The 24,734-nt window shown below is 41.7% G+C and overlaps 1 protein-coding gene across 2 annotated transcripts; it reads left to right on the plus strand.

Annotated features, from left to right (window-relative positions):
• The first annotated feature begins 275 nt into the window (after positions 1-275).
• On the plus strand, positions 276-23,519 carry ubtd2 (ubiquitin domain containing 2). 2 transcript variants are annotated; one of them, XR_014537189.1, is made up of 4 exons: positions 276-514; positions 9,865-10,101; positions 22,273-22,778; positions 23,113-23,519. XR_014537189.1 is itself a non-coding variant. In XM_083564464.1 (3 exons), the coding sequence occupies exons 1-3, from the start codon at positions 445-447 to the stop codon at positions 22,656-22,658; spliced, it is 693 nt and encodes a 230-aa protein (XP_083420590.1). In that variant the 5' UTR covers positions 276-444; the 3' UTR covers positions 22,659-22,909. The 2 variants fall into 2 exon arrangements, 1 of the variants encoding a protein (XP_083420590.1); XM_083564464.1 differs by lacking the exon at positions 23,113-23,519 and having other exon boundaries at positions 22,273-22,909.
• Positions 23,520-24,734: the final 1,215 nt, after the last annotated feature.

Raw genomic sequence — 24,734 nt, forward strand, 5'->3', positions numbered from 1 at the left:
GTGTGTGTGTGTGTGTGTGTGTGTGTGTGTGTGTGTGTGTGTGTGTGTGTGTGTGCTCAAGTAAGTGAGATTTTTTGAAGAAACCTGGATGGGAGATGAAATGTCCCCATAAGGTAGGAAATATCTGATGGTGGTGACCTTGTGGGGACATTTAATTACGGAAAACTTTTTTAAAATAACCTTCTATTTATTTATAAATAAAACAAATGAAAAAGAAAGTAAAGGAGACCATGGACTGGTTAGGGAGGTCAAGGCGAAGTTGGAGGAGGGTTAGGAGGTGTGTGTGTGTGTGTGTGTGTGTGTTCTCGGCAGCCCGCCTCTGGCCGGCTGATGCTTTCGTCTCGTCCTTGTCCATTGGTTTGGAAAAGAAAACGGGGATAAAAGAGGACAGGAGGAGGGCAGGAGGAGGACAGGGGGGAAGCGAGGAACCGCGAGAGAACATCCATGGGTGGCTGTGTGGGAAGTCATCATGACTCTTCGGGCAGCTTAAACGAGAACTCGGACGGAACCGGAGGTAGGAAATGAAAGTTGCACGCAGCCGGCCATGTTTTCGATCATTATTATACCCCTCTCTCTTTTTTCCATCCCTCCATCTCTCCATTTCTCCATCTGTCTCCACACCGACCCAAGCGTGCATGTTATCTTCTCTTCCTCAGTCCACTCCATGTCCTCCATGCTGTCTCTGGAGCCCATGTCCACTTTTATAAACGCGTGCATCAACGCATCACACATCTGCACTCTTTTCTTTCTTCTTTTCTTTCTCTCCCTCCATCTCCAATACATTCCATCTCTGTACCATGCTAAGCTTCTTTTTTTTTGCTAGCATCTTTTGCTAGCAGAAATGTGGGTCAGTGTGGGTTTATTTTTCCACCCTGAGTATCTCCATGATTAGATGAGTGTGTGTGTGTGTGTGTGTGTGTGTGTGTGTGAAAGTCACCAGAAGACTTTTTAGGGAACTTATGACGCCGCAGTAGGAAGATACATAAAAGCTAACGGTTTTTCTTCTCTTTTTTTTCCTCCTTCCGGTTCCGTGCAGCGTTTCCGCTTGTAAAATGCTGTTTTTTTGTGTTTATTAACAGTGTAAATGATCATGAAGAGGATTGAAAACACACACACACACACACACACACACACACACACACACACACACACACACACACACACACATATGTCCTGTGCCGTTTCCTGTTGCAGAAGGAGGACTTCCGGTACAGATGTCGCTTTTAACGTTAGCTACAGTAGTGGTCTTTTAAGGGGGCGTGGCTAACGAGACAAAGAAAAGGTGTGATTTATGTTTCTGATCATTGATATCGATCCAGGAAGCTTTTGCATCCTGACCCACAATCCTGAAACCCATATGGCGTCCACCAAACGGACACATCGGGAGACGAACTCGGAACCGAACGCGTTAATTTTCATTAGATTTTTATTTGCTGAGCGATTTTCACAGTGGACGTTGTCTCAGAGCAGCTTTACAGACATAAAGCAGTTATAAAGTCGGAATATATCATTTTATTTTCTATAAGTTTGTTACTAATAAGTGAGCCAGTGGTGACTGTGGCAAAGGAAAAACTCCCTGAGATTTCATGAGAAAAAAAACCTTGTGAGGAACGAGACTCAATGTCCATTCATTTCAGTTCCATCATTGTTGAGGTGTTCAGTGATGGACGCTTAAATGCAGAAATCGTGCAGACTGATGGTCCTGAGCACATTGTAGCAGACTGTTGATATTAATTACAGTCCAAATCCATCCTCAAAGTTCTTGAGTCGCTCAGTAACTTCATGGAAGTTCCAATTGAAGAGCACTCCATCCAGAGGTAGGATGTTGAGATGAATCATGCTGATCTAAAGAGAAGGAAAGAAACAAGGGACTCTGGTCTCTGGTCCTCAGAAGGTGAGGAGGTTCCTGGGGTGCAGTCAGCGTTCACATTCATCCTAAAGGTGCTCAATAGGGTTTAGAGCTCTAGGAGGTCCAACCCATGGAAAGCAGATCTTTATAGAGCTGGATTTCTGGAACAGGTTTGGTTCTCCTAGTTGTTCCAACACTTTTGTCCAAACGGTGTATGATCAACTCTACATGCCCAACAAACCAAACAAATAAAAAACAATAGATCGTGTGTGTGTGTGTGTGTGTGTGTGTGTGTTTGCAGACGGTTATTGAAATGCGATCCCAATAAACCTGTCATGTGAGCTCCAGATGCAAAATCGAACGCTCAAGGAGAGACCCGGAGGAGAACAGAACTCGTCAGATATGTTCTGGGATGAAGAAGAAAGAAGGCGTTCGCTCTGTAAAACTCTTTTTTATTTATACGACTGGATATTTAGTACGATGCGGATCTTCACACAATTCACCCGGTTAATGAAATGGTATAGAGTTTGTTACCGGCTGCTCGTGATATCCGTAGCAGGATGTACATGCCATCCCTCGGCCTTCACTGGTGTCCTTCCAGATCCGATCCACCTCTTAATCCCAGTATTATAAAAGATAAGTGTAAGTGCAGTAGAACAGAGCGCTGCATCTCATACAGTGAGAGTAAACGTCATCACTAAAGCTAGAAAGACGATCGAACACATCTCCTTTCACTGGAGCCACAACTGCACCTCCTGCATACATCATCTCCAGCAGAAGCCTCATCACATCACCACAGGGTTTTCCTGCGTTTGATCTTCTGTGCATTAAGGTTTTCTTTGGGATTTGTGCAAAAGAAGATCTTCCACCAAATCCATCCCATGGATTTTCACAGAGCTGGATTTGTGCACACGGGTTCGGGTCTCCAAGTTCAAGTGAAGAACAAAGAAGCTCCCTGGTGGAAATCGATCCAACACCAAATCACATCCAGGAGGAATGTATCGGAATGTTGTTTGTATAACATCATGTGGTTTTATTTTTTAATGCCGTATCATACACTTCAGCGCTGTATCAATTTCCTTCGAAGAGAACAGAGAGAAAGAGACGTGACACTGAGACACGTGTGTGAGCTGAAATACGAAACGTCTTGCATTATCCAGCGGCGTCATCAGTCTCCCGCCTCATCGATTTGTCACGGACTCGCCGCCGAAAGAAACCTTTTAGTACGAGGGACCAATTTCCCAGTGAATTTCCCAAGTTTGTGCGATTTTTCTGCACGTGTTATTAATAACGTGTTTTGGCAGCTGCCCTTATTCCAAGCGACAACGGCTGAGCAATTGAGGGTTTAAGGGGGCCTTGCTCAAAGGCCCAGAAGTGGCGTGCTGGGATTTAAACCCATGACCTTCTGATCAGAAGTCAAACATGTTATCCACTGAGCTCCCACCTTCTTCTAAACCGTAATCACGGCATGAATGTTTCATGTCTGCCCGAGCGTCATGACAATTTCTTTATAAATACTTGATCACCTCATTTTTTCACGTGGAAAATTTTTTTTCACGTGCGCTGTAAAAACAATAACGAATCGCGATAACCGATTGGATTACGTGCGTACGGTACGTAGCACACGTGCAGCGCGGTACGCACATTCCATGACGGAATGTAATGTAGAAATAGCGTTTAACATCAGGTCTGCTCTTCACGTCAGGATTGACTTGTGGCAAAAAAAAAAAAAAAGTGTAGTCACGTTTCCGCTGTGGTTTGAGATGCAAAATTCAGAAAGTCCGTAGCAGCAGCACCGCTAATTTATTCCAGCATTTCTGATAAAGAGACCGAGCGGAATGGGAAGAACCTCTACAGTGCATCGGAAGGTCACAATTTCAAATCCCAGCACCACCAAGCTGCCACTGCTGGGCCCCAGAGAAAGGCCCTTAACCATCAACTGCCCAGTTTTATGAAATTATCAAATGTACAAATTTTGCTTGCATGCTTTGTGACAGGAGACGTGGTCCTGGACCGCTGCTTGAGATGATTTTCTGCTTAGCGTGATATTTTCTTTCTTCTCTTCCTCCTCTTTTCTTCAGCGTAAGACAAGGCACGAGTTGTGCAACTCGACCTGCCGCTTATCATGTGATCCGAACCGAAGCGCTCACGTAAATGAGTCATCTGTTGCCGTTATTCTTTCCACCGGTTTCTTCCCTCTGGGACACGTGACCCAGCTGGTGAGGATCTGAAAGACACAGATGGCACGAAAACAACCTCCTTAACGCTTCATTGCAACTTTATAAAAAAAGGGGGGATTTTAGAAGGTATATACAGTACACTATAAGGCCATAAGTTTCTGGACTCCTGAGTATCCTAAAAAATTATGAGATGACAGTTTGAAGACAAACCACCTACAGCCTAAAGTCTGGTGTCCCAATACGTTTGACCAAAACATTTTTAGTGATCACCAGTCCAGCAGGGGTCGCTGTCTGTAATTCACTCCTCATTTCACGTTTTACTCCCTGGTTTTGCAACAATGCGCAGTATAGAAGCTCAGCGGTGTAACGGTTTGTCACGGTTTGGTAGCTACTTCTGTTTTTACGTCACTTTATTATTATTAACATTTGTGAGCATTTTTTTTTTAAATATAATTTTATAAAAAACCTGCTGGGATTAACTCAAAAAAATATATAGAATGGAATAAATCGTTAATTTAAAACACTTTATCTTTATATTCATTAAATTGAATAATCGATTAAATTAAATTGACTAAATAAAATTTAATAAATGGAAAAATAAAAGATAACATTTGTTAGACCAGATGTGGGCAATACAGATGTGTATATAAGTGTGTGTGTGTGTGTTTTTCATTCAGTATTTAATCTTCTAAAAATATTTTATGTTTAGCTTCTACTTATTTCAGCAAACAAAAATGTCTTCATTCCTTCCATCCTTCTTTTCGTTCACTCCCTCAATTTGTGGAATTGATGACAGGAAAGTGGAAGCGATTTTGCGCAGTATAAATCTTGTTTCTGGTACGGAAATGTGACGGACGTTAAACTCTCTCTCTCTCTCTCTCTCTCTCTCTCTCTCTCTCTCCCCGAAAACGCTGCTGTATATATTTCCATCCTGCGACGAGCCTGACTGTGTCTCAGACAGCGTTGCAGAATAAAGCTGTTTTTTTCTCTTTTCCACGTCTACACGTTCGTCCCTGTGCGTGTGAACTACGTATAACATCCACTCTGGGGTTTATTTTGTGGATGCTTTGAACCAATAGTTCCCAGATGTCCTGCTGCAGTTCGAATACGTCATTTTCTCATAACGCTGTTTTCATAGCGGAGCCGCTCGGATCGCTTCTAAACGCTCTTTGAGGATCGAACTGCAAATGAAATTCGCACTAATCCTGAACAAACACGTGGAACTCTGCGGCGTGCTGTTTCCAATCCCGGGCTGGAGGGGAAAAAGAGAGGCTTTTTATAGGCCTGTTAAGATGCTCGTTAAAATCGATGATTGTTTGCACGTGTCCGTATCAGACCAGCGAATGGCGTGTGATCGGGGGTGGGGTTCGGACGAGCGAGTGAGGAGGAAGTCTGTAGTTTCTGTGTTGGTGTACGTTACACCGAAAGTCGACTCAATCGCGACCCAATAAAAAACATTTTTTACGATTCGCGATAGCTTCAATCGTCCTGGCCAATAACCGATTAATCAACCAATAGTTTTTAAAATGTGTACTTAATTAAAACATAACACTTCATGTAAAATAGTACTGAACTTTATAAAAATAAAATAAAAAAATACTGTAATGTGAAAAAAGAATATCGATATATACATTAATAAATTTAATTAAATTAATAATACATTATTTAAAAAAATTATATAATATTTATCATGTGTAGAAAACAAACAGCACGTAGCATCAGTGATTCGCCTCTAGAGGCCGCTCTCGTAACGGCAACGGACCGGAAACCGGAAAAACTATCGATATGGATTTGTGCTGGTAGTCAATAGTTCCGGTAATCAACTATCAGTGCCCATTCATCGGTTTCCAGATTTAATATGAAGGTTTTGTTGGAGAATCACAACTTCTTCTGAAGTACTCGACGCTTATACATTTGATATAACGCTATATAATAAAACACCAGTCAGACGTTAGACTGAATGTATGTATGTATTTCGATAGTTTTCACGTTTGTCATCAGGAGTTAGAGCTTTTCTGCCTCAGGCCCAATATCCAACAACATGACATCACCCGGCTTCTGTACGAATGTGATTCAAATAAATGTAAGGAATGTGTGTGTGTGTGTGTGTGTGTGTGTGTGTGTGTGTGTGTGTGTGTGTGTGTGTGTGTGTGTTCCCCTGAGAACTGAGCTAAGATCTCCTAGGATTGGCTCCTGGGTCCAAACTCAAAACAATGTTCAGGGTTAGGGTTAGGGTTCGGTATTGGTATGTGTTTATTACCATTGATCTTGTTTTTACTCATAATTTTTTATGAATTAATTTGTGGTTTATTTATTTATTCACCCATTCATTCATCCTGACATGGTGGTTTAATGAACCCAGGCACCAGGGGGCGCACTGACCACACAGTCAACACAGATACACCTGCATGACATCATCATCGATTAAGAGCCTCATGATGGAACGCATTTCTTGGAAAAAGACAGGAAATGAGTTTATTAGAAGGCCGTTTTGGAGACGAGTTGAGGGAGATGGTTTGGACATGTGCAGAGGAGGATGATGTAGGAGAAGAATGCTGATGATGGAGCTGCCTGACAGGGGGAAACAAGGAAGGTCAAGGAGGAGGTTTATGGATGTGGTGAGGGAAGACATGCAGGTAGTACATTTAAAAGAGGCAGATGAAGAGGACAAGGGGGGTATGGAGACGGATGAGCCGCTGTGGCGCCCCCTAATGGGAGCACCCGAAAAAGCAAGAAGAGCCAAGACCTGGTCTGTTTTCTGTGATCGACCTTATGTGGTGATTAATTTCCAACAATTTCGCAGGTTTATATTAGAACGCTCTTGTGGTGGTTTCTATAGAAGAATCTCCTGAGATCATGAGATCTTCATTACATTTTAAATATCAACTCATGAAACGTGGCTTTCAACCCGTTACTTTTCTGGACTGATTTCATAGAAGTAATAAAAACACGTTCATTGCGTAAAAAAATAAATTCTAGCCACTTCAGCATCTATAACTTATGATCTTTTTGAGGAACATTAGCTCTGAATGATGGACAGTAAATCTCAAAGTGTCTTCTTTCCAAAGAAACCTGAATTGTGGTAAACTGTTACCATTAAAATGTAGGTCATTTTCAGCTGCGAGTCGCGAAAGGGAGGGTGCGTGCGAGCAGGTTCACTCGTCTGTTTTTTCAGCCTTTGCTTCATTATTTTTGTAACCTTCCTCTGCTGGAGAAGGTTAGCTGATGTCCGAAAAAGTTTTTAAAATATCTCGTTTCTTTTAGAATGATATCGATTTTATACACCGTTTGCCCAAAGTATTGGAACATCTGCCTTTTCCACTCGTATGTGATTCTTCTCCAAACATTTACCCCAAACTTGAAGGCACACAATCGCATCGGACGTCTTTGGATGTGCTAGTATTAAATTTTTCCTTCACTTGAACTAGCTTTGGCAAAGCGCCATCTGGTGGCCGCTGTTAATGCCACAATTCTAATTATATTGAACTTCCTTTGACTTTTTTTTAATTATTATTATTATTCCTTTGATCTGGTAGGAGACCCAAACCTGTTCCAGAATCACAATGCTCCTGTGCACCAAGCCAGCTCCATGAAGATGTGCTCTCCAAGGGTTGGAGTGGAAGATCTCCTGCTATAGAGCTCCAACTCTATTAAAAACCTTTGGAATGAGTGTGAACGCTGACTGCACCCCAGGAACCTCCTCACCTTCTCACCTACATCACTACCTGACTTTACTAACACACATGTGGCAGACTGAATCTTCACAAAATCTCTATAAAATCTAGTGGAACATCTTCCCAGAAGGTTATTAGAAGAGCAAATGTGAGTAAATGTGGAATGGGATGTTGAAGCACATACCAATCGTATGGTGTCCACAAGCGTCTGGGCATGTGGTGTCTTCACTTAGCACTAGTGCTTGATTTATTTATTTCATTACAATCTCTTAAATGTCACATCTTCTTCTGGATTTTGGTGTGTAAGCTAACAGCAGGCAGATGTTATCCCTAATAAATGTCCGTCTCTCCCTGAGGGGCCTCTGAAGTAGACGTTTGAAGAATAGTTTGTCTCTGTGAGAAGCAGCCAGCAAGTTCATCTCTGGGATTTCACCCTTCTGTGCTCCAGCCAGGAGGCTCTGGATTTTCTGAAGCACCACGGCTTTTCTCCACCATCTTCTCTTCTGTAACATGCAAGGGAATTTCAGATGTTTTAGCAGGTTTCGGTCGGATTGGGTGCATATACAGTGGGGTAAAAAACACTGATTTCTTATTTTTTTGCATGTTTGTCACACTTTAATGTTTCAGATCAAAATCCAAAACTACATGGCCCTGTGTGAAAAAGTGTCTGCCCCCTTAACCTAATACCTAGTTGGACCACCCTTAGCAGCAACAACTGCAATCAAGCGTTTGCGATACCTTGCACTGAGTCTGTTTCAGCGCTGTGGAGGAATTCTGCTCCACTCATCTATCTAAACGTTGTAATTCAGCCACGTAGGAGGGTTTTCGAGCATGAACTGCCTTTTTAAGGTCATGCCACAGCATCTCAATAGGATTGAGGTCAGGACTAGGCCACTTTAAAGCCTTCATTCTGTTTTTCTTCAGCCATTCAGAAGTGGACTTGCTGGTGATGATCTGAAACATTAAAGTGTGACAAACATGCGAAAAAATAAGAAACCAGGAAGGGGGCAAACACTTTTTCACACCACTGTGTATATATATATTGGTTATTGAGTTATAGCATATGCTGGTGAACTCCTGGTGCTGTTTTTTGTTCTACGTCCCATTTGTAGTTCATCAATTTCATCTTGTGTCCCGAGCCGTTCATCAAAATGACTGTATTCTCCATTTAACGGTACACAAAAGTTACGGTACCTCGTTTTTTTAAGTCACGGTTCGGTTCAAGTTTTGGTACGATTACGGGGAAGAAATGCGAAAATTGCTTGTCGTTTTTTATCTATTTTTATCGACATTTGTGAACATCAACAGTTTACGTTTTAAAAAATAATTTTAAATAAAATATCTGCTTGGTCTAAATAAAAAATAAAATGTATAAAAGTAAAATAGAATAAATCAAATTAATATATTATTCTGAGTAATTCATTAAATATGCACAAATTAAATAAATAGAAGACGTTAATTAAATAGGTAAATAATACATTTGTTAGACTTCATTTGGGTAATACAGGTGTGTGTGTGTGTGTGTGTGTGTGTGTGTGTGTGTGTGTGTGTGTGTGTGTGTGTGTGTGTGTGTGTGTTTACATAACAGTTTCTAAAGATTTTCTTATTTCACAAACTTTAACTAATCTGTGCATTTAAGAAACACACAAGATTATTTGTTTGTTTGTTTGTTTGTTTATTTGTTTATTTATTCATTTACTCTTAAACAAATTCATTTCTTCTGTCCATCATTCATTCTTTCCAGGAACTGGACCTGGATGTTACTATGGTTACAGGTGTTTCAAAGCAGCGCATTTATTTAGATTCTGTGGACACCTGACCATAAGATCGCTATGTGCTTCTTTTTGAACGTCCCGTTCCACATTTAGTCTCCATTTATACTTATAATACACTTATAACTTATAAGCCTCCACGTTTCTGGGAAGATGTTCCACTAGATTTTGTGGAGATTCATTCAAATGCTTGGTAAAGTCAGGTAGTGATGTAGGTGAGAAGATGCCTGGGGGTGCAGTCAGCGTTCATCCCGAAGGTGTTGAAGCAGGAGATCTTACAGTCCAACAAAATGTAAAGCAGATCTTCATGGCTTTGTGAGATCAGAGCTCTAAAGCAGCTAGATTTTCCTCACATCGTAATGTAATCTCTCCTGTTCTTTATTCTGTAGTGGCTCTGGGGCGAAACCAGCCCCTGAAGAGAGAGAAGCCCAAATGGAAGAGCGATTACCCGATGACGGACGGCCAGCTGCGCAGCAAACGCGATGAGTTCTGGGACACGGCTCCTGCCTTCGAGGGTCGCAAAGAGATCTGGGACGCGCTCAAGGCCGCCGTGCAGGCGTTCGAGAGCAACGACCACGAGCTAGCTCAGGCCATCATCGACGGGGCGAGCATTACTCTTCCACATGGTAATCACATGACCACCTCCATGGCAATTATACTCCTTTACTGTACAACATCAAATCATCATCATCATCTTCATACAATTCGAGTATTTATTAAAATTGTTCTCAATTATTATTTGGGATTATTTTTGTAGACTTTTCAAAATTGTTAATAATTTTTTTTACTTTGTTTTGTTTAATTTAATGTCAGTATAATCATGATTTCATATGTATAGAATCACTGCACACGTCCCTTCTGTTTCTATGCAAAAAGCTTGACAATACAACGGTATGAAGATTCACTTTGACCAAACAAACAAAAATCCTCCCTTAGAATGCAGGAACAGCTTTACACACTCCCGAACATTCTGCAGAAATACTTACCAAAGATGTTCTTCACTGGTTGGAGATTTCTGTATTGTGATGCAGGATTGAGGTGCGGTTACTTCACAGCTCGTTCCATGATAAAAATCACTTGTTCTTGTTGTACGGTGAAGTCGGTTCCAATGAGCCGCAGTCCAGACGGAACTGCACAGTGATGAAGTGTGGAATGGGAGCAACGTTGCTTCACTTTCACATTCTGGATTCTTTTCCTTTCTCCAAAACATCCCAAATTCATTCAACTTCCACCTCCATGTGTGAGTGTGGGGGTGAGGGAGTCTGATAACATCTTCTCTCCTGTTCTTTATCTTACACAAGTTCTTCTGGTAGAGACAAAAATGTCCCATTTGGATTCACAGAACTTTAAAAATTTTTATTAGAATTTATTTTTAATTAATATAATTTGTTTTTATTTATTGTCCAATTCGTATGTATTTTTGGGATTTTACTGAATTTGTTGCATAAAAACAAAAGGCACATGCTTGTGTTTCAAACACCACACGTTTGTGTATGTATTTGTATATGATAAACATAAAACGTAAAATTTGTAACATTAATTATTAACATTTGTGATCATCAGCAATTTACATTTTTTTTTAAAACAATTTAAAATAAAATGCCTGCTTAGTTAAATAATATTTTATAATATTTTATAAAAAAATAAAATAATGTAATTAATGCAACACACTTTATTACATTAATTAAATTGAGTAATCAGTTAAATTGTCAACAATTTATTTTATTAAATTAAATTAATGTAATAATTATTATTTTTTAAATAGTTTACATTTGTTAGACCCCATTCAGTTAATACAGATGTGTATGCATGTGTGTGTGTGTGTGTGTGTGTGTGTGTGTGTGTGTGTGTGTGTGAGTGTGTGTGTTATGTTTAATATTTAATTTTCTAAAGATATGATCTACTTAACTGTTCTGCTTATTTCAACATACTTAAAAAAAAAATCTTCATTCATCCCCTACCTCAATATGTGGAATTGTTTGGATTTTCTCGTTTTGAGAAAGTTGCATGTGCAAAACAAATCGTATTTCCAGTCGGAAGTGAGTAGCTACGGTGACACTGCGCTAACTCTCGTTTCTTTTTTATACCCCTGGCACTGTTGTGTATGTGTAAGTGTAATAATAGTAATAAAAAATGCTCTCAAAGTGCGAGGCGGAGACTAAACATACATATACAGATGATTCCTGAGTTACGTTGTTTTTCGACTTTTCGGAAACGTATTTGATTTTAATTGGTTCATTAATAAATTACAGACCCCATAATGATCACAATTCTTTAAGAATCATTGGCATGCATTTCCTTTTACCTTTGTAGGTTGGGGACTAGCGATCTCCCTATATATCATATAATCGCTCTATATATTATTTAATAAACTTTAAAACAGTTATCCGAAACTACAAAATCACAGGCGATATATTGAGCTACGTTCAACTAAAAAAACTAAAATGTGAAAGTGATGCATCACAGCCTTCTGTGACATCATGTGGCTTCTGAGATGCGTCTCGTTATTGTGAAGTCGTTGTGATGTTAGCTGACGATTAGCTTTGTCCTTATTTCACTCTCTCATGGCGTGTGGTGGCGGGTTGTTGGGGTTTGACCCAGCAGGGGGGATGCACACGCACTAATCACTAATTTAGATCTGAGATCAGACGGGTCTTTTGCTTTCAAGTTTTAGCAGATGTTCTGGTTTGTGGCTCATTGTAAACTTTCTCTGCATGTCACGCTCACGTCCCCTGCGATGAAGCAGAGCGAATCATCAGTCATACTGAACACTGGTTCTCCCCAAAAAAAAATCCCTGAAGGACAGGATCTCACCCGGGTGGTCATCTCTAGCGTTGGAAGAGTCTTTTTATAGCCGTGAACAGTGTCGGAGAAAAACTCAATCCTCCTAGTCATACTTTCAGCTTTTTTCCCAGCCAGAGTATGAAATTATCAGAGCGTGGACTTTTTCCACACCATGGCACACCACCAGAGCTGAAGGGAATTTTAGTCATTGGATGGGCTTTTTTGCCTAAATTTCATACGCCTATTAGCGACATTATCGTCATTATTACTGTAAGGAATGATAAAGTGGTACCTCAGGATTTGGATCGTGTTTAAAAAACCGTGTTTAATACTAATCATATCAATACCTCTGCATATATCAAATATTTAACCATTTGTGAAGCAATTTGAAATGGATTTTTTATATTTTTATTTATAAAAATATTAAATTGTTTCATTCTGCAGCGTCATCTTTGTCCCCTGTGCAGATCGCTCCAGAGTTCATGGGGTGGTGCGTCAGTAATAACAGTCCGTGGGAAACATGATGCTCTGTGTTTTGTTCAATGGACTAAACGAAGCATTAAGGCAAATTATTGAGTTACTCAAGGAATTGTTACATATTGTTATATATATATATATAATGAGAGATTGATAAAAGCTTCTTGACTTGACAAGATAGATGGATGGATGGATGGATGGATGGATGGATGGATGGATGGATAGATGGATAGATAGATAGATAGATAGATAGATAGATAGATAGATAGATAGATAGATAGATAGATAGATAGATAGATAGATAGATAGAATGAGGAAAATAAGTATTTGAACACCCTGCTATTTTGCAAGTTCTCCCACTTAGAAATCATGGAGGGGTCTGAAATTGTCATCGTAGGTGCATGTCTACTGTAAGAGACATAATCTAAAAAAAAAAAATCCAGAAATCACAATATATGATTTTTAAACTATTTATTTGTATGATACAGCTGCAAATAAGTATTTGAACACCTGTCTATCAGCTAGAATTCTGACCCTCAAAGACCTGTTAGTCTGCCTTTAAAATGTCCACCTCCACTACATTTATTATCCAAAATTAGATGCACCTGTTTGAGGTCGTTAGCTGCATAAAGACACCTGTCCACCCCATACAATCAGTAAGAATCCAACTACTAACATGGCCAAGACCAAAGAGCTGTCCAAAGACACTAGAGACATAATTGTACACCTCCACAAGGCTGGAAAGAGCTACGGGGAAATTGCCAAGCAGCTTGGTGAAAAAAGGTCCACTGTTGGAGCAATCATTAGAAAATGGAAGAAGCTAAACATGACTGTCAATCTTCCTCGGACTGGGGCTCCATGCAAGATCTCACCTCGTGGGGTCTCAATGATCCTAAGGAAGGTGAGAAATCAGCCCAGAACTACACGGGAGGAGCTGGTCAATGACCTGAAAAGAGCTGGGACCACCGTTTCCAAGGTTACTGTTGGTAATACACTAAGACGTCATGGTTTGAAATCATGCATGGCACGGAAGGTTCCCCTGCTTAAACCAGCACATGTCCAGGCACATCTTAAGTTTGCCAATGACCATTTGGATGATCCAGAGGAGTCATTGGAGAAAGTTATGTGGTCAAATGAGACCAAAATAGAACTTTTGGGTCAAAATTCCACTAAATGTGTTTGAAGGAAGAAGAATGATGAGTACCATCCCAAGAACACCATCCCTACTGTGAAGCATGGGGGTGGTAGCATCATGCTTTGGGGGTGTTTTTCTGCACATGGGACAGGGCGACTGCACTGTATTAAGGAGAGGATGACCGGGGCCATGTATTGCGAGATTTTGGGGAACAACCTACTTCCCTCAGTTAGAGCATTGAAGATGGGTCGAGGCTGGGTCTTCCAACATGACAATGACCTGAAGCACACAGCCAGGATAACCAAGGAGTGGCTCTGTAAGAAGCATATCAAGGTTCTGGCGTGGCCTAGCCAGTCTCCAGACCTAAACCCAATAGAGAATCTTTGGAGGGAGCTCAAACTCCATGTTTCTCAACGACAGGCCAGAAACCTGACTAATCTAGAGAAGATCTGAGTGGAGAAGTGGGTCAAAATCCCTCCTGCAGTGTGTGCAAACCTGGTGAAAAACTACAGGGAACGTTTGACCTCTGTAATTGCAAACAAAGGCTCCTGTACCAAATATTAACATTGACTTTCTCAGGTGTTCAAATACTTATTTGCAGCTGTATCATACAAATAAATAGTTAAAAAATCATACATTGTGATTTCTGGATTTTTTTTTTTAGATTATGTCTCTCACAGTGGACATGCACCTACGATGACAATTTCAGACCCCTCCATGATTTCTAAGTGGGAGAACTTGCAAAATAACAGGGGTGTTCAAATACTTATTTTCCTCACTGTAGATAGATAGATAGATAGATAGATAGATAGATAGATAGATAGATAGATAGATAGATAGATAGATAGATAGATAGATAGATAGATAGATTCAAGAAGAACACTTGTACTCACTTTTAAATAAGGAGTTGCAGGAATCCTGAGTACGAACAATTACCTATGGAAAAGTCATGTTCAGACAGGAGCTCTTCTGGATTTATCTAGATTAAATTGGTAAATAATTTTCAGTTTGAGATCCGGTTTATGACGACAATCACGATGACGGCGGAAAGAGAGATGGAGCTCACGTGAGTTCCAGCTTGGATTATTTTTCTATTCCAAGCAACAGATTTCCCACTGGAGGAATGAACTAGAATAAGGAATCTGGTTAATAATACTGTAAATGCAAATGTTCTGACCGGTCCAGTTCCACCACCACCACCACCACATCCTTTTTCAAGCCCCTAACCAAATCCGTTTTCCCCGCACTCTTGGGTTCGAGACTTTTTTCCTGTTCCTCGTGTTCTTTATTCTATTGTACATTCCAAGCCATTGTGTTTTGTAAACCATTTTAAACAGGAAGTTAAATCGTTGCGGATCATTAAGAACATTTCAGAGAGGCTCTTGAGTACCTCCATGTGATGTATTTTCAGTTTTCCAGACAGCTCATGTGCAGGCCTTTTCATGTTTCTGATTGTTCAGAGCCATCTGGTCATTTTCATTCTGCTCGCAGTGCCGGGACGTGGAGGCGAGCCAGCGGGCTTCTGCGCTTGGAACACATTCCATCAGTTTGCTGTATTGAGTCTGAGAGTCCGATCTCGTGTTTTAGTCGGGAATGTTTCAGGGGTGAGGTGCTGGTGTGCGGAGAAGAGCTTCAGACCAGAAATCTAAAGGTTTCTGAGGTGGTGTTATAGGAGAGAGATGTTGCAATGGAAAGTCTAGGAGGAAGGAGGAAAAATCCAAGGTTGTTTGGCATCTGCAGATAATAATTTGATGTTTTCAAATCCTTCAGACGTACCTGATCCTCATGATCCGATCAGGATTATTGATCGTATCGTATTGATCATAAAGCATGCGAAATGAAGTCAGTTTTTTCACTTGAAAAGATTCAAGATAACTGTCCTGTTATTGTGATGTACTAAATTTTCCGACTTAATCAAATTCGACTAAACCAAATTGGATCAATTGAACCATTTGAACTAAACTGAATTTGACACGTGCAAAAAAGAGCGTTTCAGGACGAGGTCGTCCAGGCGCGGGTTAAAGGGTTTTAATGGTGCTGTGGGAGGTCAGAAATACCTCAGTCTAAAAATCTTGGCTTTGCATCTTCGTGCAGAAGCAACGTCGGCGCCTCAGACATCATTTACATCATTTAAACTTTTTTAAGTGTGTGATATAAGAAATCCAGCCATTAGGGGGGCACAAGCCAGTGTACTCTTAGTGCCGGTCCCAAGCCCGGGTAAATGGGGAGGGTTGCGTTAGGAAGGGCATCCAGCGTAAAACATGTGCCAAATCAAATATGCGGATCACAAATGAGAATTTCATACCGGATCGGTCGAGGCCCGGGTTAACAACGACCGCCACAGGTATCGTTAGCCGACAGGGTACCGGTGGAAATTGGGCTACTGTTGGCCGAAGGAGGAAAAGGAGAGGAGGAAGGCGTCTACAGAGACGGCAGGAAAAGGAGCAGTGTAGGAGAGTGGAGGTTCGGGTTGGTACTTTAAATGTTGGTACTATGACGGGTAAAGGGAGAGAGATAGCTGATATGATGGAGAGGAGAAAGGTAGATGTGTTGTGTGTTCAGGAGACCAAGTGGAAAGGGAGTAAGGCCAGGAACATTGGAGGTGGGTTTAAACTGTTTTATCATGGTGTGGATGGGAAGAGAAATGGTGTAGGGGTGATTCTGAAGGAAGCGTACAGTAAGAGTGTAGTGGAGGTGAAGAGAGTTTCTGATAGGGTGATGATCGTGAAGGTGGAAGTTGAAGGGATGATGATAAATGTCATCAGTGCCTATGCTCCACAAGTTGGCTGTGAGATGGAGGAGAAAGAAAGATTCTGGAGTGAATTAGATGAAGTGGTAGATGGTGTACCTAGGAAAGAACGATTGGTGATTGGGGCAGACTTTAATGGGCATGTAGGTGAAGGGAACAGAGGTGATGAGGAGGTGATGGGTAGGTATGGTTTTAAGGAGAGGAATGTGGAAGGGCAGATGGTGGTAGATTTTGCTAAAAGGATGGAAATGGCAGTGGTGAACACGTATTTTAAGAAGAAGGAGGATCATAGGGTGACGTATAAGAGTGGAGGAAGGTGCACACAGGTGGATTATCTTCTGTGTAGGAGATGCAACCTGAAGGAGATTGGAGACTGTAAGGTGTTGGCGGGGGACAGTGTAGCTAGACAGCATCGGATGGTGGTCTGTAGGATGGTTTTGGAGGCGAAGAAGAAGAGGAGGAAAGTAAGGTTTGAAAGAAGAATAAGATGGTGGAAACTGAAGGAGGAAGAGTGTAGTGTGAGGTTCAGGGAAGAGGTCAGACAGGGGCTTGGTGGTGGTGAAGAGGTGCCGGATGATTGGGCAACTACTGCAGGAGTGATGAGGGAGGCAGCTAGAAAAGTACTTGGTGTGACATCTGGAAATAGAAAGCAAGACAAGAAGACGTGGTGGTGGAATGAGGAAGTGCAGGAGAGCATTAGGGGAAAGAGATTGGCAAAACAGAAGTGGGATCGACAGAGTGATGAGAAAAGTAGGCAGGAGTACAAGGAGATGCGGCAGCAGGTTAAAAGGGATGTGGCGAAAGCCAAGGAAAAGGCATATGAGAAACTGTATAAGAGGTTGGACACTAAGGAAGGAGAAAAGGATTTATACCGATTGGCCAAGCAGAGGGACCGAGCTGGGAAGGATGTACTGCAAGTTAGAGCAATAAAGGATGGAGAGGGAAATGTGTTGACTAGTGAGGAGAGTGTGTTGAGAAGATGGAGGGAATATTTTGAGCAGCTGATGAATGAGGAAAATCAGAGAGAGAGAAGGTTGGAGGATGTGGAGTTGGTGAAGCAGGATGTAGATAGGATTAGTAAGGAGGAAGTGAGAGCAGCGATTAGGAGGATGAAGAATGGAAAGTCGGTTGGACCAGATGACATACCGGTAGAAGCGTGGAGATGTTTAGGAGAGATGGCAGTGGAGTTTTTAACCAGATTGTTTAACAGGATTCTGGAAGGGGAGAGGATGCCTGAGGAATGGAGAAGGAGTGTGCTGGTACCGATCTTTAAGCATAAGGGAGATGTGCAGACCTGCAGTAACTACAGGGGAATTAAGTTGATCAGTCACACCATGAAGTTATGGGAAAGAGTAGTGGAAGCCAGGCTGAGAGAAGAGGTGACCATCTGTGAGCAACAGTATGGTTTCATGCCGAGGAAGAGCACCACAGATGCCTTATTTGCTTTGAGGATGTTGATGGAGAATTATAGAGAAGGACAGAAGGAGCTGCATTGTGTATTTGTGGATTTAGAGAAAGCGTACGACAGGGTGCCGAGAGAGGAGTTGTGGTATTGTATGAGGAAGTCAGGTGTGTCAGAGAAGTATGTGAGGGTGGTGCAGGACATGTATGAGGACAGTGTGACGGCAGTAAAGTGTGCAGTAGGTACGACAGACTGGTTCAGGGTGAAGGTTGGACTGCATCAAGGATCGGCCCTGAGCCCTTTCCTGTTTGCAGTGGTGATGGACAGGTTGACGGACGAGGTCAGACAGGAGTCTCCCTGGACTATGATGTTTGCAGATGATATTGTGATTTGTGGTGAGAGTAGAGAGCAGGTTGAGAAGAGCCTGGAGAGGTGGAGATATGCGCTGGAGAGAAGGGGAATAAAAGTCAGTAGGAGTAAGACAGAGTACATGTGTGTGAATGAGAGGGAGGACAGTGGAGTGATGCGGTTGCAGGGAGAAGAGGTGGAGAAGGTGGAGGAGTTCAGGTACCTGGGGTCATCAGTGCAAAGTAATGGAGAGTGTGTTAGGGAAGTAAAGAAAAGAGTGCAGGCAGGGTGGAGTGGGTGGAGAAGAGTGATAGCAGGAGTGATTTGTGATAGAAGAGTATCTGCAAGAATGAAAGGGAAAGTTTATAGGACTGTGGTGAGACCTGCAATGTTGTATGGATTAGAGACAGTGGCATTGAGTAAAAGACAGGAGGTGGAGCTGGAGGTAGCAGAGCTGAAGATGTTAAGGTTTTCGTTGGGAGTGACGAGGATGGACAAGATTAGAAATGAGTTTATAAGAGGGACAGCACATGTAGGATGTTTTGGTGACAAGGCGAGGGAGGCGAGATTGAGATGGTTTGGACATGTGCAGAGAAGGGACATGAATTATATTGGTAGAAAAATGCTGAAGATGGAGCCACCAGGTAGGAGGAAAAGAGGAAGGCCAAGGAGGAGGTTCATGGATGTGGTGAGGGAAGACATGCAGGTAGTTGGTGTAAAAGAGGCAGATATAGAGGACAGGGTGGTATGGAGACGGATGATCCGCTGTGGCGACCCCTAATGGGAGCAGCCGAAAGAAGAAGAAGAAGAAGAAGTGTGTGATATAAGACACGATGTCAGCTCGTTTGAGTTCTCCAAACGTTCGGCAGCCATCATACGTTAGGAGTGAGAACATTCCAGCTTTAAAGCCACTGAGTGGTGCTCTGTGGAAGACATTGGACTTCTGATGGAAGGGTTGTGAGACCAAGCAAGGCCTTTCACTCTCACCTTCTCAGCTGTATGAACGAGATGGTTGTAAAGCTGTAAATATTTGTGTACTGTTTGTGGCTTGTCAGCTTTAAATGGTTAAGGTGTCAGTGTGTGTCAGTGTGGTCTTCAGTCTTACGCTCACTCTGGTCATTCTGATCACCTCGTACCTCAATCACGAGCCGGGATTCTCACTTCAGACTGAGGTTATGCGGTTTGTAAAAAAGGGGATTTCCAAAGACTTGTTTGGAAAATGAAAGGAGAAGCTGAGTGAACGGTCACTACAGTGTGAGCTTTGAATCATTCACTGACCTTTCAGTGTCCTTTCAGTGAAAGTATACAGAATAAATATATAACCATATAAATATATTGATATATTTGGGCTGTCAAAATGAACATTAAATAAAAATTAATTGAACGTCAACGCAAATTTTAACGGCACCATTTCTGTTTGAACATTTTTCCTGTTTTTACTGTTTTATTGTAGTGTGCTTGCACTTATAAGGAATTGTTTTGGTGACAGAAGTTTCCAGTTGCACATTTTTTTAAAGTGCAATTTAGATTAAAAAAAAAAAAAAAAAAAAAAAAAAGCTAAATTAAATAATAAAAAGATTTGCACATTTGTATAAAGAAAATAAATAAAGAGCATTATTGCACATCTGTTTTATTTTAATGCACAATGGGGAGAGCAATTAAGTGTTTATGAGGTGGAGTGTTTAGATCTTTAAAAAAATATAAATATAATTTTAGAGGCGAAATTAAAACCTTCAACACAACACACATTTATTCACTATAATAATCACGATAATATTAAGTCTTCACGCTCTATTTGGTTTCACTAATAATAAACACACATTTGCATAAAGCATCAGTATTTGTTTATTAGAGTATTAAACACTTAAAAGTATTAATTTAAGGTACATTTAGAAAATATAGAAATGTGCGATTAAGTTGCGATTAATCACAAGTTACCTCAGACCCTGGCTTCCACTACTCTTTTCCATAACTTCATGGTGTGACTGATCAACTTTATTCCCCTGTAGTTACTGCAGGTCTGAACATCTCCCTTATTCTTAAAGATCAGTACCAGCACACTCCTTCTCCATTCCTCAGGCATCTTTTTACCTTCCAAAATCCTGGTTAACAATCTGGTTAAAAACTCCACTGCATCTCTCCTAAACATCTCCACGCTTCTACCGGTATGTCATCTGGTCCAACCGACTTTCCACTCTTCATACAGACAAAAGCATTGTGGTTCTTTCCCAAACTGTTACCACAAAGTTGGAGGTACACAGTTGTATCAGACGTCTTTGGTTGCTGTAGCATGAAAACTTCATTTGAACTTGGAAACCCAAACCTGTTCCAGCATGACAATGCTCCTGTGCACAAATCCAGCTCCATGAAGATCTGCTTTACATGGGTTTGAGTGGAAGATCTCCTGCTATAGAGCTTCAACCCTATTGGGACGAATGTGAACGCTGACCGCACCCCAGGAACCTCCTCACTTTCTCAAATACATCAGTACCTGACTTTACTAACACTCTGTGTCTAAATAAGGACAAATTTCCACAAAATCTAGTGGAACATCTACCCAGAAGATTGGAGCTTATTCTAACAGCAAATGGAGACTCGATATGGAATGGAACATTCAAAAGAAACAATCTCCCAAAGTTCTGCAGAACCACACATAAAAGTTTTAGCATTGTGTAATGGATTTCCAGGGAGGCGAAAGAATTTTCCCCAACATGACCAGTTTCTTTATTCATTCCCTGCTGCTGCACTTGAACTTTAGCTTAACTTCCTGTCAGAAACCTTCATCGGATTGTGATCTTTGTTAAACTGTATACTGTAAACTGTCAAATAAAATAAAAAATCATTACGAAAAAAACATAAAAGAGTTTGTATTTAGAATACTTAAGTACAAAAGTATTAGGTCATTTTATAGGAAGTCTTTGGATGCAGAAGCATGACATTTTTTCTTCACTTAAACTAGGAGACCCAACCCCAGAGCTCCAACCCCTGAGCTTCAACCCCAGATCTCCAACCCAAGAGCTCCAACCCCAGATCTCCAACCCCAGAGCTCAAACCCCAGATCTCCAACCCCAGAGCTCCTACCCCAGAGCTCCTACCCAAGAGCTCCAAACTCAGAGCTCTAACCCCAGATCTCCTACCCAAGAGCTCCAACCCCAGATCTCCAACCCCAGAGCTCTAACCCCAGATCTCCAACCCCAGAGCTCCAACCCCAGAGCTCCAACCCAAGAGCTCCAAACCCAGAGCTCTAACCCCAGATCTCTAACCCAAGAGCTCCAACCCCAGAGTTCTAACCCCAGATCTCCAACCCCAGAGTTCTAACCCCAGAGCTCCTACCCAAGAGGTTAAACCCAAGAGCGCCAAACTCAGATCTCCAACCCCAAAGTTCCAACCCCAGAGCTCCAACCCTATTGAATACTTTTGGCATGAATATGAACACTGACTGCAACCCCAGACCTCCTCACCTTCTCACCTACATGACTACCTGATTTTACTAACAAAACATCTTCCCAGCACCGTGGAGCTCATTATAGCAGCAAATGGGGACTAGCTGTGGAATGGGACGTTCCGAAAGAAGCGCAAGCTTATCTCGTGGGCAGGTGTCCACAAAAAAAACCCATATATTGTCTATTTAGTTCATTTGTCCAAAAAAAAAAGTTGTATTCATATTTACTTTATTTGCATTAAAACCTTGTTGTGACGGTTGTCGATCTCAAATCGAAGACGCTTTGAGTTACACTGAAATTCATTTAGTAGAAAACGTTAGAAAATTCTGTTTTATATATATATATATATATATATATATATATATATATATATATATATATATATATGTGTGTGTGTGTGTGTGTGTGTGTGTGTGTGTGTGTGTGTGTGTGTGTGTGTGTGTGTGTGTGTTTCTTCAGGTGCTCTAACCGAGTGCTATGATGAGCTGGGAAACCGCTACCAGCTCCCAGTCTACTGCCTCTCTCCTCCCGTCAACATGATCGAAGAAAAGAGTGAGACGGACGCTCCTGAGGCCCCTGAGGCTCCGCCCACCGAAGGACACGAGTGCCAGCTCCGTCTGCGTCTTTCGACGGGTCGTGACCTTCGTCTGGCCGTGCGCTCCGGAGACAGCGTGCTGTTCATGAAGCGGCGTCTGCAGGCGCAGGAAGGCCTCGAGGCGTCCAGCCAGCGCTGGTTCTTCTCGGGACGTCCTCTCAGCGACCGCATGAAGCTGCACGAGCTCAACATCTCCAAAGACTACGTCGTGCAGGTGATCGTCAGCCAGCCGCCGCCAGTCGAAAACTGATGCGAAGATCCTCCAGAGATTTCTTTCCACCGAGACACGGACAATCGCCTGGTGACGTGCAGAACGTCGGAGATCTTACCTGAAATGGAATCCTAGAGCGCGCTGCTCCAAAAGACAGACGTGAGCAGAATCATGAAGTGCTTTCTTTTCTTCTTCTTCTTTTATTTCATTTATATGTCTGCAAAGCAGACCTGAACATACGGACATCTACGAAACTTTCCTACAGCCACGGCTCGGCTTTTAACAAATCTCTCTAAAAAAAACCAAACAAGAAATCTCCGGAATGAGACGTATGGGGAATATAACAGTATATATAAAAGAAGGAATCTGCTTTTTATGTCTTTCACCAGGTTCAGATTCTTTGATGTCAGGTGTCTGTCTAGTGTGTTTCCAGACGTCTAGACGACTCTCTTGCACTGTAAAACAATCTAAAGTGAATGTTTTTTTTCTGCAGAAGGGAAAATTCTTTTGTGTGATATCTCGAGCTGTTCCGGACACAATTTGAGGCTCGTGTGCTTGGACACATTGGAGGCTTCACGTAATATTCCGTAATGCTGTATGGAGACGAGATGAAGGTTCCTCCAGGTTTCCCTCCGTCTCTCTCATTGCTCTCATCGTGCAAGAGCAGGTTTTAAAAGGAGCGTCATCATGACCACACTCAGGGGTCGTAGAGGGAACCGAGGGTCAGAAGATCATCTGAAGACAGAATAAAGTGATGCTGATGAGGAGAACATAGCAGAGACGTCATTTCCTCCTGCTACATGTTTGTAAACGCCCTCTGTCATGTCGGGAAAAAAACATTGGTTTATTTTATTGATACAGAATGCATTTTTAATTAAAACACAATCGTTTCTAATCAAATTTCTACTCGTTTTGTACTTTCTCGTGTCTTCTTCCATCTCTAAAGTTTCTGCTGGAGATCTAAAACCCAATAACTAAACCCAGATATTAATGCATGGAAACTTTTGGTTTGCTGTGAACGAGTGTGTAAATGAGTAATTGATAATTGAGCGTATGAGTCTACAGATGTGTAAATATATGAAGGAGTGTTTAATGAATAGATGAAAGAGTGTGTGAAGGAGTGACGTGTATCTGAAATACTTCCCTGATTTCACTGCATTGAAACCTTGCGTTGGTCAGAACATCAACATCCAATAAGCAGAAGTGAGACGGTTTATTTTTCAATACGTTTGTGGTATATGTGTGAGTACCGTAATTTCCGGACCCACTGAATTTGACAAAGATTTTTTTTTTTAACGCCGCACCTTTTTTATAAGCCGCAGGTGTCTACACTGAAACTAATGAACTTTACACAGGCTTTAATGAAAGACAGTGTCTGTATCTAAAAAGTAGCCGACCAAGAAAGTCATTGTTCACCGTCTTCCTCCTTCCTTTCACAACAATTTCTCTCTGGATTTTATCTTTTGGTGTGTGTTTTCATGCCCGGTTGTTTTCAGCGTGACGAATGATTCGCATTTCCTGTAGACAGTCCAAGTGAGCGGCAGGTCAAAGGTCAGAGGAACATCATCCATATTTATGATGTGGTGCGGCCCGATTCAGTGGGAGCGCATCTGATTTAATATACAGAGTTTCATTGGTTCACCTGAACCCATTCTGCAATTTCATTGGTCTAATGTATGGGGTTCAGTTTTTTGGCTTGAAGTTTGTGAAACCGGGAAAAACCCAGGAATAATCCATAAATTCATTTTCACTTCATTGTTGAAGTCGCAGGGTTTAAAGCGTGGGAAAAAGTAGCGGCTTATAGTCCGGAAAATACGGTACATGTGTAGATGTGTAAGGAGGTGTGTGGAAGTGTGTAGATTTGTGAGGAGGTGTGTAGATTTGTGAGGAGGTAGGTAGATGTATGAGGAGGTGTGTAGATGTGTGAGGAGGTGTGAGGAGGTGTGTAGATGTGTGAGGAGGTAGGTAGATGTATGAGGAGGTGTGTAGATGTGTAAGGAGGTGTGTAGATGTGTGAGGAGGTGTGTAGATGTATGAGGAGGTGTGTAGATGTGTGAGGAGGTGTGAGGAGCTGTGTAGATGTGTGAGGAGGTAGGTAGATGTATGAGGAGGTGT

This window comes from Silurus aristotelis, assembly GCF_946808225.1.
Source record: "Silurus aristotelis genome assembly, chromosome: 16".
Taxonomy (NCBI): domain Eukaryota; kingdom Metazoa; phylum Chordata; class Actinopteri; order Siluriformes; family Siluridae; genus Silurus; species Silurus aristotelis.